At 40.6% G+C, this 19,952-nt stretch overlaps 1 protein-coding gene across 5 annotated transcripts in view; it reads left to right on the top strand.

Moving 5' to 3' along the window:
* Window positions 1-19,952, top strand: part of KCNU1 (potassium calcium-activated channel subfamily U member 1) — a 172,943-nt gene that overhangs the window by 28,289 nt on the left and 124,702 nt on the right. For all 5 annotated transcript variants that reach the window (XR_003794232.1, XR_003794234.1, XR_003794233.1 and 2 more), the window contains exon 4: window positions 11,949-12,065. Coding sequence is in view for 2 of the 5 variants with exons in the window: in XM_029226625.1 (XP_029082458.1) it covers window positions 11,967-12,065 (99 nt within the window). In the remaining 3 variants the exon portion in view is untranslated. The remainder of the gene's footprint in view (window positions 1-11,948; window positions 12,066-19,952) is intronic.

The raw sequence follows: 19,952 nt of genomic DNA, 5'->3' as shown, positions 1-19,952 counted from the left end.
TCTGAGCATCCCTATTGCCAACTGCTGTTTCACTCCAGAAGCAGGTGGGAGACGTAGCATGAGAAAGAATAACAACCGGTGTGTGGCAGGTTTAGAAAAAATCTGGAAACCAAAAGGGCTCCCAGAAATTTATTTGCCGGTTAGAGAAGGGATTAGGGGAGGACTCACAGAGCCAAGGGAGAGAGTCCTGGGCCATCTTTCTTACAGCACCACTGACTTTCTAGGGGACACTTGTTGAATTTCTTCTACCTTTCTGTGCTTTGTTATCATCTCATTAAATGGGGAAATTTTTAAAGATTCCCCTATTTCTTGATTTTTGGGGTGGACCTGGATTGTCTGTGATTGAGATCACTCTTATAAAATGGTCTTTGCAGCAAGGACAGCCCAAGCAGAAGACAGCATTTTGAGCGGAGATGCAATACAATGATTTACTGTTTGGGTTCTTTCATTGTATTTTCTAATCCAAGGATGGTGCTTCAAGGCAAGGATTAACTTTGCAAACATAAGTAACAACTCTCTGATGTATGAAAGTCCAGAGAGGAAAGATACCCAGAGCAACCTTTCCCAGACTACTGAGATTCCTGTGCACAGCCCCAAACATCTGTCCCTCCTCCAGCTTCCAGGAGCTGAGCCGAGGCATTTGCAGACAAAGAGAGAGAGATAGGTTCTCCTTTACCCCCTGTTTCTCAGGACTCCATTTCTTCCCCCTACTCAGAGCAGGAAACTGCAAAGGTGTGATTTTAGAAGGTTTTATTCGTATGTGCCCCAAAGCAAAAAAAAAAAAAGCCTAACTTTTCCTTTAAAAAAAAAAGGATAGGGGTGCAGGGGGGGGACCTTCAAGGCCAAAGTTAGTCAATGTTGCTCCCTAGTGGCAAGATTTCCAAAGAGCAACCTTTGCTTTGGTGAATACGGTAGTCCCTGGGCTCCGGGAATGTTGGTTCCAGGACCACCTCATACCAGAATCCCCGGATGCTCAAGCCTCATATAAAATGGTGTGATAAAGTTGCCCTCCATAGCCGCCAAGTTCCACATCTGCAGATACGGAGGGCTGACTCTAAGTGCAGTGACACTTGTCACTGGCCCTTGGCACTGGTGATTATAGACAGTATAAATGAGGAGGGGGAGGGGTCCTTGCTCAGCGATGGCCATTCCATGGAGTTTGGCTTTCTCAACCAGCAAATAAAATCTTGCCACCAAATTGCTTTCTCCTTTCACTGCCTCTTGGCCAGAAAGGACGTGACCCATATCCCTTTTGTAGCACTTCCCGTGCCTCACCCCCCTGCCCAACCAGCAATCAGTTCAATGCTTGTTAGAAGTGAGATCAAAAGGTTTTTTAAAATACTCAGGAGGCCCAGAGATTTTACCGAAGAAGCTGACCATTAGTGCTTGATGACTGCTCACCATCCTAGGGTTATCTTTTTCCTCCAAAACGCTGTGCATTTGGATGGGCGGGGGCCTCTGCTTTCACAAATTGAAGCATATATTCTTCTGCCTTGATCTTGGTTTCCTCATTAAAAAAAAAAAAATAAGTAGAACTTGGGGAATGAACAGATTTAATGCTCAGTAATTCTTGTACCTCAGTGCTTATCTACATAGTTTTTACATATTCCGAAAGGCCCTTACTTCAAGGACATACTGAAAGAAGAAAATAAGTGTATTAATGCAGTAGCTACGTTGAAACTGTGTATCAAGGGTATTGCTTATAGAGGCAGTTTTTCGACAAATGCAATGAAAATCACAATGCTGGTGAAGAGAGTCAGAAATACTAATAAAGAGGGCAACATTACCCTGTGATGGGAGAAATAAGAGAGCTACGCGAATAAGCCAAGCTCTGTTTTAGCAGATGTTAACCAGTCTCAGAGCATTTCATTTGCTTCGTGCGTGCATATCACTTGTTTGGATTTTCTTTAAAAATACGTAGATAAAAAGAAATTTGGTTTCTAGGAAGTTATTTTGTGTCTCTAGAGATTTCATTTCTCTCCTGACATAATTGGAAAACTGCTGGGTTGTTCCCCACACCAAAGATGGAGCTAAAATCCAGTCCTTGCATCTCCTGCCAAAACTCGCAAGGAGACGGGTATTTGGAGAGGGGTGTTTGGGTTAGCGTGCCAATTAAGCGGGAGCTGATACAGAAAAGATGGCTTTCATCTCCTCTGCTGTCGGTGACAACTCAGTTTTTCCATCTAATCTCCAAGTTGGATATGATTGCCTGGAGACTCCGACACACAGTTTGTTGAAATTGGGATTTTGGAAACACACTCACACAGCACCCAGAGGAATCATGCAACCAGCTGCTGGGACAATGCTTGGTGATCCACCTTAGCTTGTCCATGGTAGACCAGTAGTTCCAAACAGGAGCAGTAGACAGAATGGGCAAAGCAGTGGCCTCGTGATTCCTGCATTGGAACCACAGCCAGAATCGCTGGTTGGAGCTGCCAACATGAACCTCCCCGTTGTTGCTCTCACACCACTCTTGCTGGTGGGCATTAAGCATTCCAGTGAAATCACCAGCTTCATGTTCAGCTGGGCTGATTGCTGAAGAAGCTGATTGCATTATTCATTCTCGTGAAAAGATTTTTCGGACTCTCAAGGATCCATAGAGATTATATTGAAAAAAAAAAACCCAAACTCCAGAGTTATCAACAGTCTAATTTATCCTTCTATTCTTTCAAAAGGGACAGAGTCACAGAGGATACGTAGAGAAAGCCTGAACAGAAAATGGGTTTTTGGTGAGTTTAGAAGCCCTGTATTTTGTACAATTTGTCTCTTGGTTTTTGTTTTTCATTTCTCCTTTCTACTTCTTTTCCGGACAATTCTTCCATCTTCTTAAAAACAACAGCAAAACCAGAACCAACCAAACAAACAAAACCCTGCTGGTTGCTTATTTCCCTATGAAATACTTCCATCTACTGGCCAAATGGAGAAGGCTCATGTCTCAACTTTTTTGTTCTACTTGTACGAGGATTTATGAAGACCACCCTCCAAACATCTAGTACAGTAATCAGAAATCACAAATCATAAAATTAAGGAGGTTGAGGAAATTCTTCACTTTGAACCTAGCAATTCACCCAAGTAAACCTCCATGTATTTGACACACATATGCAGTTTGCAATCACCCAGAATGACGTATAACTCTGCAGTATCACAGAGAGCAAATTAGTGAGAAGAAGGGCTGAGAGGCCAGGCAGAGAGATGGGAAGAGATGGCCTCTCTGGCAAAGCAGTTAGCATCTTTCTAATCAGATTGCAGGGAACGAGGCTCTGGGTTCAGAAATGGAATCAGAGATTATGGTCTAGGTAACCATGATTCCTCTATGAAGAAAAGTAATTCCGTGAGAGCTGAAAAGAAAGAAAGTTGTGTTCCAAGTTAACTTATCAGAGGGGACACACTTTCAATAAAAAACCCTCAGAAATGATGCTTCTTCCTTCTTGTTCTTTTTTTTTTTTACATTTCATACCTGTGCTTCATTTATTGTATTTTGCATCTGGAAGTTTGCACCTCTTAATCTCCCTCACCTATTTCTCTTTTCCCCCATCACTTCCTCTTTATCCATTCATCTATTGATGGGCACTTAGGTCGCTTCCATATCTTGGCTATTGTAAATAATGCTGCAATGAACATAGGTGTGTGTGTACCTTTTCAAATTAGTGTTTTTTCGTTTTCTTTGGCTAAAATACCCAGGAGTGGAATCGCTGGATCATGTGATAATTCTATTTTTAGTTTTTTGAGGTATCTCCATACCGTTTTCTGTAATGGCTGAACCAGTTTACATTTCCACCAACAGTGCACAAGGGTTTCCTTTTCTCCACATCCTTCCTGCTTCTTTTCGATGACAGCCATTCTGACGTGTGTGAGGTCGTATCTCACTGTGGTCTTGATTTGCATTTCCCTGATGATTAGTGATGTTGAGCATCTCTTCATGTGTCTCTTGGCCATCTGTATGTCTTCTTTGGAAAAAATACCTATTAAGATCCTTTGCCCATTTTTTAATTGGGTTGTTTGGGGTTTTTGGATGTTGAGTTGTATGAGTTTCTTGTTCATTTTTTAAAAAGAATCCATATGGGAGATGGAATCAGACAGTGGAATGTGGAAAGGTGTTTACAGTCTATTAGAGAACTAATCTGGGCTTATAGAATCAGAGATTCATAATGTGTCAAAGCTGGTAGGAATCTCAAATACCAGAACAGCCTCTTCGTTTTACTGATGAGAGAATTAGGATTGGAGGAGCATAAGAATCCTGTGGAAAGACTTCTATTTCAGAAGTAAACCAACAAATTCAACAAAAGGTAAAAATAAAACTCAAGGTTTCTGTATGGATTTTCAATACAAGTACATTGTTTGTAATACCAGCCTCTCCAGAGCCGATAATTTCTAAAAAACAAACCCATATGCTCACCAAAGTAGCATGGACGTTCTTCTGGGCTAAAATAACTACCACAGTGGACCATCTTCGGTGCTTTGTCCACTTAGAATAAATGGGGAATGACAGAGCGAAGAAAAAAGTACAATGCCTTTTTTAAGTACGGTGAGTTTCAATAGATCACGGATCTAAACAGAACCTGGACTAAATCATATTCCCTCAAAAGAAATCTCTCTTTAAAATGGGTTCATCTACTGTCTTTCCTATTCTGTGCAACTTTAAGGAGAGGAATTAAACCCAAATTGAAAACTGAAGAAGGTGAAAGGTAAAGATCTGGTGCCTAAAATAGCTTCATGGAAATACCTTGAGAGGCAGTGCAGCATTTCCAAAGTGACAGACATATTAAGTCAACAAGAAGATGCTTACCTCAGACGCAGCTTCCACTGTGATATGAGTGTCCTGGGGAGGTAAAACCATCTTCATCCTTGACTTGAGACCTGATTTCGTCATTGACTAGCTGGCTGAACTGAGGCCTCCCTCGTATGTCTTCACCAGTGTGTTTGACCAATGGTGTAGATGTCCATTGGGGTATGAAGTAAACCCCTGCTTTTTGAAATAGAAGAAGGTAGGGTTAAACCATTAACTAGGATGGATGGTTTTAGGCCGTTAAAAGATACCATTACCACATTACTCATTACTTTCAGAAGCATTCAAAACACACACATTCGTGAGTGCTACTCTGTACACTTTAAAAATGAAGTTCTTACTTTCTCAGATACGGCACGTTTCTTGAAGAGAGCAAATTTTTGAAATGAAACATTTATTTAATCTCATTATCAAGTATAATTTTTCCAGAACATCTGAGTGCCCAGAGGTAAATTACAGAGATGTGTACAAAGTGAAGCTGTTTTTCTAATCAGATCACTGGCATGTTAAAAAATTCATCTGAACTGGAAAATAAATAAATAAAAAGTTCATCAGTAGCAGAGTCTTCATTCCTTAAGCCTAGTCTTAAAGGCACAGCAGTGAAAGGCCCCAATGACCACCGGGAAGTACCAGCCAGAGGGCGGGGCCAGCCTTGACGCCGCCTCCTCCCCACATGCAGACCTGACCCTCTGGACGGACTTCACTGACACCTGCCCACTCGACTCCACCCAGCAGCACCTGGGTCTCGCCTGGACTAGCCTCCACTCACTCTGACCAGTGTCTTCTCTGTATGGAAGCCAGGACCGTCCTTTCAATCACTTAGCTCCCTTCTTTAAAGTCCTTCAGCTGTTTCCTCTTAAGATAAGAATTTTTTTTGTTTGTTCGTATTTCTTTTTATCTTAAACTGGAACACAAAGGTTCCCTTCTGACACTGCCAGCCTTCTCTTGGGCCACTGCTTTCCAGCCAACCAGCATCTCCAGAAGTGCCATTTCCCTTCCCACCTTCACCCACGAGAATCCCCCAGCCTCACAAGGTTTGTCCCAGCTTCCCGAAGCCCACCGGGGCTCCGGGCCCGGGTAGCTTCTCACGCTTCAGACCCCAGCTTCAAACACGACATACTTGAGGCAGCCTCCTCGCCACCTCTAGGGATCCTCACCTGGGTGAGGGGCCTCCTTCCACTGCTTGGCTTCTTCCCCAGACACTCTGCAAGTTTCTAATTGTAAACGTCTTCCTCCAGTAACTATATCCCCTGGGAGGGGATGAACTAGGTTTGTTCTGTTCACCACTGTGCTTCCAGTGCTTGGAACATAGTAGTTGCTCAGTGCGGACGTACACATGTGCATAGACACACACATCATGTCACCGTGTACACCCACACATACACACACCACACACCACGCCCTATGCATATACACACTGCTGATGGCACTTCCTTTGGAGGACAGTTTGTAGTGAGACGTGGGAAATATGGAGTAGAAAAGTGTGATTAACTTAAGATCCGTGTATCAATAGATTCAGTATTTCATTCACCTAACAAATATTTTGAAAGATCTGATTTATCCATTCGGTCACCAGTTATTTACCAAGTTCATGTGATTTGCCTGGTATGTGCTGGGTGTATGGTTGGACACAGGGTACTTGGTGAAGAAGACAAGAGTTAGGATCCCCAAACTTGTGGAGCTTATGGCCTGGCGAGGGAAGATAGAAAATAAACCAGGCAACGAGGAACTAACAGAACTGTAAGTGCTATGACGTGCTAAGGAGGACGGGGTTGGGACGCCGTAACAGAATCCTGGGGCACGGGGCTGGGCCCTCCTTTTGGTAGGATGGTCAGGAGGTCGTGAATGGGCATTCAAATGAAGACTTGAAAGTAGCAGCTGCTAGAGATGGGAGTGGGTGATCCAGGCAGAGAGAACAGTGTGTTGTAAAGGCTGGAAAGAGCAAAGCCTGCGTGTTCTTGTAGCCAAGAGGAAGCAGTGCGGCTGGAGCGCAGTGTGGATGAGGTAGCATCCACAGTGTGAATGGGGTGCAGGCTGATCAACTAGCCCAGTTTGTCCAGGACTGAGGTGTCTCCCAGGGTGTCGGATTTTCACTACTGAACCTGAGACAGTCCTGGGGAAACGGGGATGGGTGCACACACAGCCTAGGTTCAAGGTGAATTTGGAGACTGATTTGAAACCATCCACACATTTTCTGACTCACCACAGAAGCTAATAATATTGTCACAATAAAAGAACATTAGAGAAACAGACTACCTGTCTGTTTAAATTGAATTAAATATTTTTCTGTTCTCATAGGTCGGTTTCCAGGAAAAGGGGAAAAGGTGCCTAGACAGCATCTTGGAAAGAATTTGTAATACTTTGACAATATTCAATCACAAAAGTTAGGAAGTGAGAAAATTTCATTGATGGTGACAGCTATTGTGACTAAAGTCAATGATGTGAATGAACTTTGACTTGGAAACTGTGATCTTATTTTCCAAATACCTATAGGTGTATAGTGTGTATGTGATATAAACAAATAAATCCATCCCTTCCTCCCTCCGTCCCTTCCTTCCTCCCTTCCCTTCCCCTCCCTTCCCTTCCTTCCTTTATCCCCCTGTCTCTTCCTTTCTTTATGATCAGTGCCATTCAGAAAAAGAACTCTAATAGCTAACAGTACCTTTTCTTGTATTGAGTTTTATACTTTTCTAAATATGATCCCACTACCTTATTGAGTCTCAATGATTCTATCAAGTCTGTATTGTCATAAAATAAGACTATGAAAAATTGAAGCGACTTCGTAGGCACCACATAGTAACTTAACAGAAGATAGCTTAATGATGGCATTTTGTGAAAATTACAGGTAAACTTAAAGGAAGGAAATATACCTGTGGTAGCCTTTCTAGGAAATGCTATCGCTACGTCTGCCACTGGTAGCAGAGTCATGACAGACCCCAAAGGACAACAACATTTCTCCTGGGTCTCATCAGCTCATGTCAGGTCATCTTCACAATAACTAAGAGGAACTAGCCCCTCCCTCGGGCACTGACATTTGCCTGCCACTCGTGCACACTGAAAGGCGTGACATTTCTTACATCTTTGAAAACATCAGAGGAAATAAAAGCTATTGCTCTCATTTTGAACTTTACCTCCGCTGGACTAAAGGGTTTGCTGACAGGGTGGGGATAAAAGCAAGAAAGGGGAGGATCCCATAAGGAAGAGATAAGGGGAACAGATTCCTGAGCTCAAAAGCAACCAACCAACGTTCGCCCGGGTGAAATTGCTTTCTGCAGCTCCTGCAGTCTGTACCATGCCTTTCTGACTGAGAGGATATGCAAAACTCCTGAAGTGCTTTTCTCATCCGTCCTTCTGTGGTTACTGAGAATGTGGCATCACTTAGAAGAATCAGCACGTTGACACACGTGTGGTTGGAAGTCATTTCACTCAAAAAGAGTTGTGCTGAAGTTGTTTGCACAAACCAAATAGATGACCCTTTGACCATGGCCACAAAGGATACAGTTTCCGCAGGGTCGTGGAGAAAGTCAGTAACAGCATCCAATCTAGAATTCTGGTCTTCGAAGACCGATGTCGTGGACCTTCTGCCGTTCATTCATTTGCGTCCTGTGAGTTGGCACCTCGGTTGTTACTGGACCCTCTCGCTGTTACTGCACGGGTCTCAGGACTCTGGTACACCGAAGTCCAATTCCTGGAATCATTACCGTGTGATCATGACATCATAGAAGAAGCAGCCCGACAGTTCTGTCTCCTGTTGTGTCTAACCAAGTCAGAGGACGATAGTGGGGAAGCCCTGGGGAAAATGTCTTGTACAGCTGAGATCCAAGCAGCGTTTATTCTTTCCTCCCTTGTGACCTTCTTCAGTGGACTCCTCATCTTATTAATATCCAGGCTGATCTGGAGGAGCATTAAAAAATGGCAAAAGAGCGAGGGAAAAGGAATTTTCTCGGTCAGTTCCCCTGTATGAAGATCGGAGACAGGTTTGGCGTGCGTTTGTGTTTAGAAGACCATGGAGGCTTCACTCAGTTTTCCCGGGTTAACAGCCAGCTCTGATGTGGTGACTTAGAAACGGGTCCATCTTGCTCAGGGGTGGAAAACAGGACCCCAGGCCGCCATGCCAAAGGGTGCAGCTGCAGGGCCAGGCCTCCTCTCCCACCACTGGGAGAAGCAGTGCCTTGTGTGGATGACGATGCATGTGAGCTCTGGAAGCAGATGTCATTGTTTTGAACAAAACACCCGCTAACGTGAGGTCTATGCCTCTATTTCAAATTTTAAAATGACAGTTGTGTTAGGTACCATGAGGAAGGCAGAAAGGAACGTCAGTGTCAACCTCACCTTCATGAATCATTCACGCAGGATGCTCATATACTCACAAGTATACATTGCCTTTTATACACGTTAATACAACACACGGAGTTGTGCACACATGCCGAAACCCATGCATACGTGCACACGCCATCCAGCCACAAACTCAGGGACACTTTTTTACACCCAAACAAGCTTTGCAAGGGTGGGCACTATTGAATAACAACTGGAAAATGATGATGGTAAGAATAATGGTATCCTATCCAGATAAGACTCTGCTTAAGAGAATAAAAACGCTCAAACGTTACATAATGGCTGTTCTGGTACCAATGGTTGAAAGCAAAGATCTGTTCACAGTTTTTCTTTCCCCAATTTTATTTTTCTGATTTCCATAACAGAACACATCAACTGTGTTTTGTAATTAATACTGAAAAGTTGCTTGAAGCATTGCCTCTTGATGCTAAACATTGACATAAAATAAAAGAATATATAACTCGGTAACTTTTTAAGGTCATTGCCAGTGTCATCATATGAAATTCAGGTGTCTGCATTCTAGAAGTGCCCAATATGGAATTCTATAGATTTTGTCGCTCAATGAGTTTATGCTATTACTAATTATTTCTAGATTAAAGGCAGTAAGCAGCGACATAGCGATTGGGGAATGAATCCTGGGGTTCTGATTTCTTAACAGCACTGGCGGTGCGTGAATGGGTACTAGATGTGGTGACTATGCCTTCTGCCTGTTTTTTTCAGTGCACAACTGAATTGGTAGAATTGTTTAATCTCCTTTGACTTCTGCTCCAGGAAATGTATCTTCTTCCCCATTATATTCATTTTTTGTGTGGTTACAAAAATGTGAGAACGCATTTGTCCATAAACATTTGCTGTATTTTTCATTTCATTCTTTTGATATAATTTATATCTGCCCTCCAGTCCAGAGGTACCTTTTCATTTCGAATAGGAAGCAGATGTTACAAAATGTTAATAAGCAGGGTCTGCTTTTAAATCTTGACGAGAGAGTTTCATAATAGTTGAGTGACTTCTTAATAATTTACCATATCTAATTAAATTGAGAGTGTTGTATTTTTCTCTAAGCCTTTGGGAAAGTTGGCCTAATGCAAAATTGTCACAAATCTAAGTACTGTGGAAAGTTCTTTTAAAAATTATTTGGAGGGCTTCCCTGGTGGCACAGTGTTTGAGAGTCCGCCTGCCGATGCAGGGGACACGGGTTCGTGCCCCAGTCCGGGAAGATCCCACATGCCGCGGAGAGGCTGGGCCCGTGAGCCATGGCCGCTGAGGCTGTGCGTCCGGAGCCTGTGCTCCTCAACGGGAGAGGCCACAACAGTGAGAGGCCCGCGTACCGCAAAAAAAAAAAAAAAAAAAAATTATTTGGAGAGTCATAATTTTCTCCTTAAATGTGCATTTTAAAAGATATACTACATTCATAGGTATGATTTTATTATATCTTAGGGCCAGTTTGTTTTGCCACAAAAGGCACCTCAGTTTTATAATGGAATTCAAATGAGTGTTCCATATTCATGCCATTGAATATTTTTTTAAAAAATCAATGCCCAGACCACTTCCCAGGCATGCACAGGATGAGCCATAAGTATTAGTGGCAATCATTGATCGAGACATAAACTCTATCAAATAACCATTTAATGAGACTTCTCTTCTTACCATTCAGAAAATACAAATAGAAAAATTAAATCATTTCAAAAACCTGGCTCCACATAAAATGAGCTTTTCTAAAAGTCAGAGAGGTCTCAGTCTGCATGGTGTGGTCAATCCCGGTTCACTTGTGTCTTTCTCAGGGGTAGTTCAAGACTGTCAACAGACACAGAGGCCGGTTCAGACTCCAGACTGTCCTCATTGCCTGCCCACCGGCAGGTCATTTAATTTCTCTGTACCTCGGTTTCCTTATCAATAGAAAATGGATTTAATCTGACTTACTTTGGCTACCTCATAGGATTATTATAAATTTCAAAGACAGTGGTCCCTTTGTGGTTGCAGGACACACCCCCAAAATCTGAGGATGCTCAAGTCCCTTATATATAGCATAGCATAGTACTTGCATATAACTTGTGCACATACTCCAGTACACTTCAAATCATTTCTAGATTAGTTATAATACCTAATACAATGTAAATGCTGTGCAAATAGTTGTAAATATAATGCAAATGCTATGTAAATAGTTGTCAGCACCCCATAAATTCAAGCTTTGTTTTCTGGAACTTTCTGAAATTTCTTTTTTTAAATATTTTCTCTCCGACGTTGGTTGAATATGCAGTTGCAGAACCCGTGGATACAGAGTGGGAATTGTATAATAAGTAAAGATAGTTTGTAAACTTGAGGAAGGATCATAATTTCAACAGGATGTGATATCAAATAAGGAATAAAATCAACATAAAATAGCAAAAAGTTTTCTTCTTCTTTCTCACTCAAAAAAGCAAATACTTAAGTATCACCTGGAAATCCATTTGTAATTTTTTTTCTTTGTCTGTGTATCTTGACAGAAAAGGATAAGACACTCATTCCCAGAACAGAGAGAAGCACGCTGTTCCCGACCTTGATCATAACAGTAGTGTCAGTGTGAAGGGTCTGGGGCTGAGAGTATGTGAGATGGGCATGGTGAAGACTGCAGAATTCAGAATGAAAATACTGCCGAAGCGCAGTAAAATACAAACCCAGGAAAATTCATCGTGTGAAGTAGGGAATAAGTGAGTCCAGGGTTCCCGGCCTTGGGCAAGGTGTAGTGCGTTCTGCCTGATGCTCCAGCAGGAGACACCATCAACACGCATAAAACAGACGACCTTCCCTGAGACCCAGCTCACTCTCGATTTCTTTCTCTTGCTTCTAGGAAGAAACGTCACGTAGCATGGACCGTAAACATTCAAGAAGTCTCACTTTCCAGGGAGTCTTTCGTGATCGTGTAGAAATGTTGCTCTCGGCACAGACCTTTGTGGGACAGGTGTTGGTGAGTACATTTCCAGTGCTCACTTGCTAACGAACTTTAGCCACGAGTGTGATGTATGGTCAGTGTGAAAGCATCTGGTGGCCTTTTCTAAAATACCACTACCTCCCAACGGCTATCTCCTTGTGTCTATGCTCTCTAGTGATGATCCTGCTTGCTTTTCCTTTGGAGTGAATATAATTACTTGGCATTACATTTTCTATTTGTTGTCAGCCTGTCCACTAGAAGAAAGACTTTATTAGGGCAGAGGTTGTGTGCCTTTCATTCTCCTTGCGTGTAGATGGATGTCTGGCATGCAGCTGTTGCTCAAAAAATGTTGGTTTTCAGTGGATTCTCTGCCTTGTGAGGTACAACTATTTTCCCCTCCTTTGATTCCAACAGCTTCCTTTCTTCATTTTACAAACTGGTCTTTTTTGCCCCTCTATGATATTTATCATTTACTTCCTGTTTTAATCTAGGTAAACATGGACATATTAAAACTCAGTCCAGGCATCATCTCCTCAGGCAGATTTTACCTTATCTCCATATTAAGCTAAGAGTCCCCTTCTCTAAGTTTCTATCATTTCCATTGAACGCTGTTAAATTAAAATTATCTGTGCATAAGCCTGTCTACCCTAGTGCACTATGGACTCCTTGAGAGAAAAGACCGTCAGGGAAATGTTCACACCCCATTGCCTGGAAATAGCAGATGCCCTGTAAATGAATATTGCCCCATCGTCATTTCGGTAGTATCGTTTGATCTGACACATTCAAAAACAATCTGTAATTTGAGGGTATGCTGCCATCCCATGGTGGCATGGTGGAAGGGGACATATGTGAACTAAAGATTATCCTCTGCTTTTTGTAATTAGTACAAACATCGTTCTTTTCTAGTTAATGTTGTTTAATTACGATCTAACTAATTTTTAAAACTTAAAGTACATAAGTAAAACTGCTTTGATAAACTCTACAGGGAATACTGAATCATCTGGAAATGTGTCTCTCCGTTTTTTTCCTTCTAAAGCTTTGGTCTCTTTTTTGAAATCCTTGTGCCTATGACCTGTTAGAGAAGGATTTTGTGACTCTCTATGATTTTTATCAGGGATTTGTTAGTTAGGATCTCTTCAGGTATTCAAATCATGTTGGATTATATGTAGATAATGTTGGAAATAAGGTAGTAAAGGACCCTGGGGTGAGGCAGAAGAGAACTTCCACCATCTACCATGTAAGCACTGCATATAGGGATTGGGTGGGGAAGAAATGATCATTGACTACATATCAATAAAAATTATTTCTTTAATGATGGAAAAATTGTTCTTTCAATCTGTTATAGCTTATGATTAAATGGTTGGAACAACAGGAAGCGTGGAGGAAAGGTTAAATTAGAATAAATAGTCTAGCATTGAAACACAAAATTGAGACTCTCAGTGAGGGTTCCAAGCAAGTGTTTTATGAAAGGATGAGAAAGAAAAAAAGTGGCTTATAGATTTCCTTCCTTCCATCCATCCTTTGTAATTTCCTTCCTTCTTTCTTTCAACAGATATTTACTGCTTGCCAACTACAGGCAAAGCACATATACTCTAGACATGATGAAATATGCAGGCAAAAGTCTTGCACTTATGGGACTTAAATTTAAATTCTAGTGGGGGTAGAGATGATGAATGTGCACATAAATAGATGAGATAAATTCACATGGTGATCAGTGCTGTGAGGGAATGACGAATGACGTGTTTGTGAGCTTCGGTGGTTTTGGTGTTAGATCACATTAGATACAGTGATCTGAGAGGAAATCTCTGAAAAGGTAAGATTTGAGCTGAGACTTGAAGAATCAGAAAGATAAAAGTGATTGAACAGTGGAAGGAACAGGTTTCCCCATAGAGAGAAGAGACTTGTGGATGTAAAGGGCTCAGATTACTGCAAGTACTGAATGAGGTTCCTGTGCTAGAGGCCAGGAGGGCAGAGGACTCTGCGGTCTGAGTGGAGACAGAACCATGCAGTGCTTTGCACTTTGTAGCAAGGAGCTAGGCTATTCAAATAGAATAATTTTATTCTAGTGCAAAGGGGAGTCACTGAGGGGTTTTTAAGCATGGGTTGACATGGTCTAATTATGTTTTAGAAATTCAAGAGGCATTAAAGTTTGAAAATAAAGGAATTGTCAAAGGCATACTAGGCAAATGACAGTAGTGTGAATTCAAGGCAAAAAAAAACAATAAACGAAGCCAAGTAGCCTGTATTAGTTTCCTAGGATTGTTGTAACAAAGTACCACAAACGGAGTGGCTTAAACAACAGAAATTTATTGTCTCACAGTTTTGGAGGCTAGAAGTCTAAGATCAGAGGTTGGTTCCTTCTGAGGGCTGGGAGAGAGAGTCAGCTGCATGCCTGTCTCCTAGATTCTGGTGGTTTGTGGGTAATCTTTGGCATTCCTGGGCTTGTAAATGCACCCAGGTCTCTGGCTTCATTTTCACATGGTATTCACATCATGTTTCTTCTGTTCATGCCTGTGTCCAAATTTCCTCTTTTTATAGGGACACCAGTCATATTAGAGTCCATCCTTATGACCTTATTTTAGCTTGAATACATCTGCAAAGACCCTATTTCCAAACTAGGTCACTTTCTGAGGTACTAAGGGTTAGGACTTCAACATACCTTTTTGGGGACACAATTCAACACATAATTTTGTAATGAAAATTTGTAACTAACTTCAACCAAGATATAACATCATGAGTATCATTATACCAAAAATATAACTTCAAGATAATTAATAAATAAAAAATTACAAGAAATAAAAAAGCAATATTAAAGACACATTGGTAGTATGAACTTTTAGTTCACTTATTTTATATCAGGAGACACTAAATAGAAAAGAAGAAGAAGAAGGAGAAGGAGAAAGATAAAGAAGACCAAAGTAAATTAATTAATAACAAAGAGCTGACTGAAATGATCAAACCCATATGGTAAAAACATAAATTAAACCTACAAATGTCTACAAACTATTTGTAAAAATTCAGTGTATATTAATAGGCCCCCAAAAAACAATCCCAATTAAAAAACTTACAAAGTAGAGGCAGAGGACATAAACTGAACACAGTACAATAAATGGACAGGAAAATAATAAACTCAGAAAAAAAGAACCAAAAACAAATAATTTACAGCTAAAAAATTGTAAATATCTCTTTCTAAAATGACTCTTGACTCAGAGAAATCAAACTTAAAATTGCAGAATATTTAGAGAGTAAAGATGATGAAAACATCACATATCCCTTGCACCTACATTATAAGTTGGGAATTGTTCTAAGTTAAATGCATAACATTAACAACTTATCTTGATAAATAAAAAATAATTAAAGTAAATGAATTATCAATGTTGAAAAGTCAGAGAAAGAAAACACATTAAATCTAAGGAGAATAAATAAGAAAGCTAGAAATTAACAAATTATAAAAGAGCTGATTATTTGATACAAACAGTAAAATAGAGAGGTCAATAGGTAGGCTAAACAATCCAAGAGGGGAAAAGCAAAATATATGGAATAAGACATTAAAATGAGAAAATAAATACAGATAAAAAGGAAATTGAAAGATATATGCACAATTAAGTATGAAAACCAAATGATTCCTTAGGACAACATAAATAAGCAAAACTGACCATGAAAAAAAGAAAAAAACTTAAACAGACCAAATAACTGGAAGATACAAAGATATTGTCAAAGACTTTATCAACATCACCGCCACTACCCTTCTGCCCCTCTGCCTGTGGGAGACCCAGACAATTTCAAGGTCCAGTCTGCTAGATCTTCAAATAGTGAATCTCTCTAATGCTAATTAAATAGTCCCAGGGCATAGAAAATACAAGAAAGAATCTGATTTTCTTTTTCAATGAAGGCACAGTATCTATATCAAAACCCACAATGATGGCAAATTTAATAACATCTGTAGACTAATGTCTTAAATACGTGGATACGTGGCCAACAACACAGTGTAAGAAGGAAAAGGAAGGAGGAGGATGAGGAGAGGAAGTTGTTTAAAAAAAAAAAAAGAAGGATGAAAAGAAAAAGAAGGAAAATGCAAATAGTCAAAGAGAAAGAAAATATTATCTCCAAAACCAGAGACCTTCTGAGATCCTTCTAGAGATAAAACAAGACAATGTGCTGCTCACCTCTGCAGCATCTTTGGGCTTGTTGCTTTAGTTATCACAAGCATGTTTTTACAGCTACCTGCGGGAGATTTTCTACTGAATTTAGCTCCAAAGAGTCCTGTTCCTAAACTGTTCCTTTTTTTGGGTGCTATTAATTGTGTTACTGTGTTTCTCTGTTGTTTTGATAGCTAAAACATTTAAGAACCAAAAATATGGCTCATCTTTAGTAAGTGTATCTACTTTTAGCATCATCCTAGGCACTACTTTATGTCCATCTTCTATTTTTCTGTCTTCTCTGGCAGGATGAGTATAAGCCCAGGTTTTTGCAGGTTGTCCTGCTGTAACTGTTTAATAGAGTCTCTTTCATTCTTAAAAGTGTTATGTGTTGTGACAATAAATGACATAACTGCCTTAGCTTTAAGTGAAAAGTTTTGTTTTTCAAAGCCACAGGACATTTTCCAGGGAAGATGAGCCGTTAAAGAGAATGTAACTTTGAAGTTCTCCTCGACTGCTCCATAGATTCAACTCCACCTTTCTCCTTTGACTAGAAAGTATGATTTTCTTTTTCCTCTCTCTACTCCTAATTGACACCATTCCTCTCTCATGATGGGCCATCTCCCTCCCTTTTGGTCACATGTAGCCTTGTTGGAGATTTATACATTTCATGATATACATATATATATATATATATATATAGTGTGTAATTAATATCACATTTATCCTTCTTAATTTCAGTATCCTGTTGCTAGCCAACCAGGAAGCCACCGCACTGGTTGGCTAGCATCACAGGGACCTGGTAGGAATGGGCACCTTTGAGGACGGGTCCCCGCCCATCCCAGGCTCAGTTTTTCAGTGCCCCGTGGAAGAAGGAGTGCAGGAGTTATATTAGATGGTTGCCTGTTCCTCTGCAGAAGCAGCGTGCTACTTCTCAGGCTGCTTCTTTTTCAGACCTTCCTCATTCTGTCAGAGGGTCCTGGCCAGTACTTCGTTTCCTCCTAAATCATCAGGTTGGTCAATTTCCTGATCACTGGGTTTATTTTCGTCGCTGGGGCAGCTTTGATGAGCTGAGTCTTCCCGAGCTCGCACTCACACTTTCTCCCAGTCAGCTCTGTCAAGGGCTGCCACTCATCTCCCTTGTCAACCTGGGGATACCTGTATCCAGGATCCCGGAGGCTCCACCCAGCCGGGCTCATCCTGGAAGCCGCCGGACAGCACTGCGCCTGCCCAGCGCTAGGTCCCGCCAAGCCTGCGCAGCCTTCACCCTGGACAGCCCTCTGGGCTGGCCTCGTTTTAACAGATTTTTCAGTTGAATTTCATTTATAAAATTTTTTTCCTCAGAGCGCTTCTTTGCTCACATCTCATAGACCTTGGCAAGTAATGTTCTTATTTTTAGTAATGCCCAGTTCATCTTTAGGTTGTTTTAATTCTGACTTCTTGGCTGATTCATAATCAATTGTGAGGAGTGTTGTATGTTTTTGTTTCCTAGGTGTTGGACTGGCTCTCTTTTCTACTTTGGTGAAATTTATGGTCCAGGAATATCACTGCCTTTATGATCTCTAGTTTATGGAATTTATGGGGAAATTCTTTGTTGCCTAGTATATGATCAATTTTTATTACTGTGTAATGGACTTTTGAGAGAATCTGTGTATATTTTCCATACCCTTAATTATTTGCTGACTGACTGAAAAGGGCACGTCAACATTTTTCATTTATGATTTTATAGTTTTATCAAATATCTTACATTTCTAACATTTTGAGTTATATATTTTATGTAACATCAGTCAATGCATAGAGTTACCTATTATAACTCCTTGGTCGATGGTGCCTTTTACTGATATGAAGTATCCATTTCTGTCATATTGAGTGGGTTGTTGTTGTTGTGTTTTTGTTTTTGTTTTTGTTTTCTTACCCAGGGGATACTTTAGAACATAATGTTAGCCGGTAACATTGCTTTCATTTTATTCATACTTGATTAGAATGTCTTTGCCCGGCCCTTTTTCAGTCTGTCTTGTTTCCTCTTAAGTGTGTCTCTTTAAATATCATGTAGCTGCACTTTTGTGTTTATTGATTTAAGAATGCATTTATTTGTTCATTTACTGGAGAATTTAATTATTCTCCTTTATGGTGATCTGTTTCATTGGTCTTTATAATATTTAGAGATTGAATTTACTGCATAATAGACTGTCTAAATTTCTGTGGCTTAAACCAACAAACAGGGTGTTTTGGTAAAGAAAGGGAGAATGGGTATTGGATAAACAACTAGGACCTTTGTGACATCTTAGTTCCTTATCTTACTGGAGAAGCGGAATGACATGATGATTGAGAGTTTTGAGAGACATGACCTTAAACATTGGCTTCTCCACTTCATCTTGAACAAGTTAATCTTCCCAAATTGCACTTCTTTCGTATAATGTGAATAACCTCCTTAAAATACTGTAGGGAGTATTGTAAACCCTTCGAGGGTGTAGTAAGTACTGACCATTCGCTGATATTTACATTCCTTATTTGTTCCTTTTTGTTAATTTTATGTATTTTCTTTTGTTTCTTTTGACTTGGGATTTTCCATTTTTAATAGAATATCATAGGTATATCAGTAAATGAAATTCAGAACAAACTTCCCACCTGTATTTCTCTCTAATAATATCTCTGCATGTTTTATATCTATATACTGCTCTCGCCTGAGACCTTCGGCATGTTTTTCCTCCACACTACCCGTCCTTCCTTCCAGAAATTGTTGAATTAATCTGAACACTCAGATTGCTACTGTGTTTTTTAGTTTTTTTGGCTTTTAGCATTGTACAGCGGGTCAGATTTCCTTCTTAATATTTGCTTTAGAGTTAAAAATTCCATTAATTTTACCAGTTTTATTAGGCACCATTTTTTCTTACGTAACTTATTTTATCTTTCTAATTTTTTTTTTTTCTTGAGTACTTGCCATATTCACTCGCAAGGGAAATTGTGGGTGGTACACTTTCCGAATTGTTGAATGTCCCCCAGTTTTTTCCCCTTGCTCTCATAAGTGAACAATAATTTGGTTGGGTTTAGAATTCTTGGCTTGTAATCCTTTTTCCTAAAACCTCTGTAAATGCTGTTCCAAAGTGTTCTGGCTACTTAAGGATACCAAACTCTTGTCTCTCAGCTCCAAATCCACCCTCTCTCCCCTGCTTTGTGATGTGAGGCTAGTGCACAGCGACCACATGTCTCTTTGGTCAGCTCCCTTGTGCTCTAGAGGAGGGGAAGGAACTGCCTTCCTGTGTTTTACATCTAGTTTTTTCAGCCTCACTTCATCAATGGCTTTTTCTTCCAGTAGCAGTGCTTGGTTTCAGTTTCCAGGCTTTTCCGACAGTACCAGGACCAAGCTCACAGTGTCTCTTCAGATGTACCATTACCAGCCAACCCAGGACCCCTCCTCCCAAGTCTGAAGCCCCCTTCCAAAGGGCACCTCTTTGATGCCCTTTGGCATCGAATGTTTTTAAATGTTGAGAATCCCAACCTCCCTTTGTTGATCTCCCAGCCAGTCCTTGGGGGTGCAGCTTCTTGCAGTGACTGCCTCTGTGTCACCCCCATGTTCCTTGGTCTTCCCAGTCCTCCAGTACTATTTAATAGCTTTTTAGAATCTCACCAGGAGCACTGATTGTAATTCTTAGATGTTTAATTACATATTCTATGCTCACTCTTTCACTGGACGTTATTTCACCTATTCTGTGTGCCCGATCCTCCTGTTTTCTTATACCTCCCGTATACCTGGCAATTTTCTGGTGTCCTCTCATATGTGTGC

The sequence above is a fragment of the Monodon monoceros genome, unplaced genomic scaffold (assembly GCF_005190385.1).
Source record: "Monodon monoceros isolate NGI ecotype Baffin Bay Population unplaced genomic scaffold, NGI_Narwhal_1 Super_Scaffold_17, whole genome shotgun sequence".
NCBI classification, from domain to species: domain Eukaryota; kingdom Metazoa; phylum Chordata; class Mammalia; order Artiodactyla; family Monodontidae; genus Monodon; species Monodon monoceros.
This window is presented reverse-complemented; position numbering and strand designations above follow the sequence as displayed.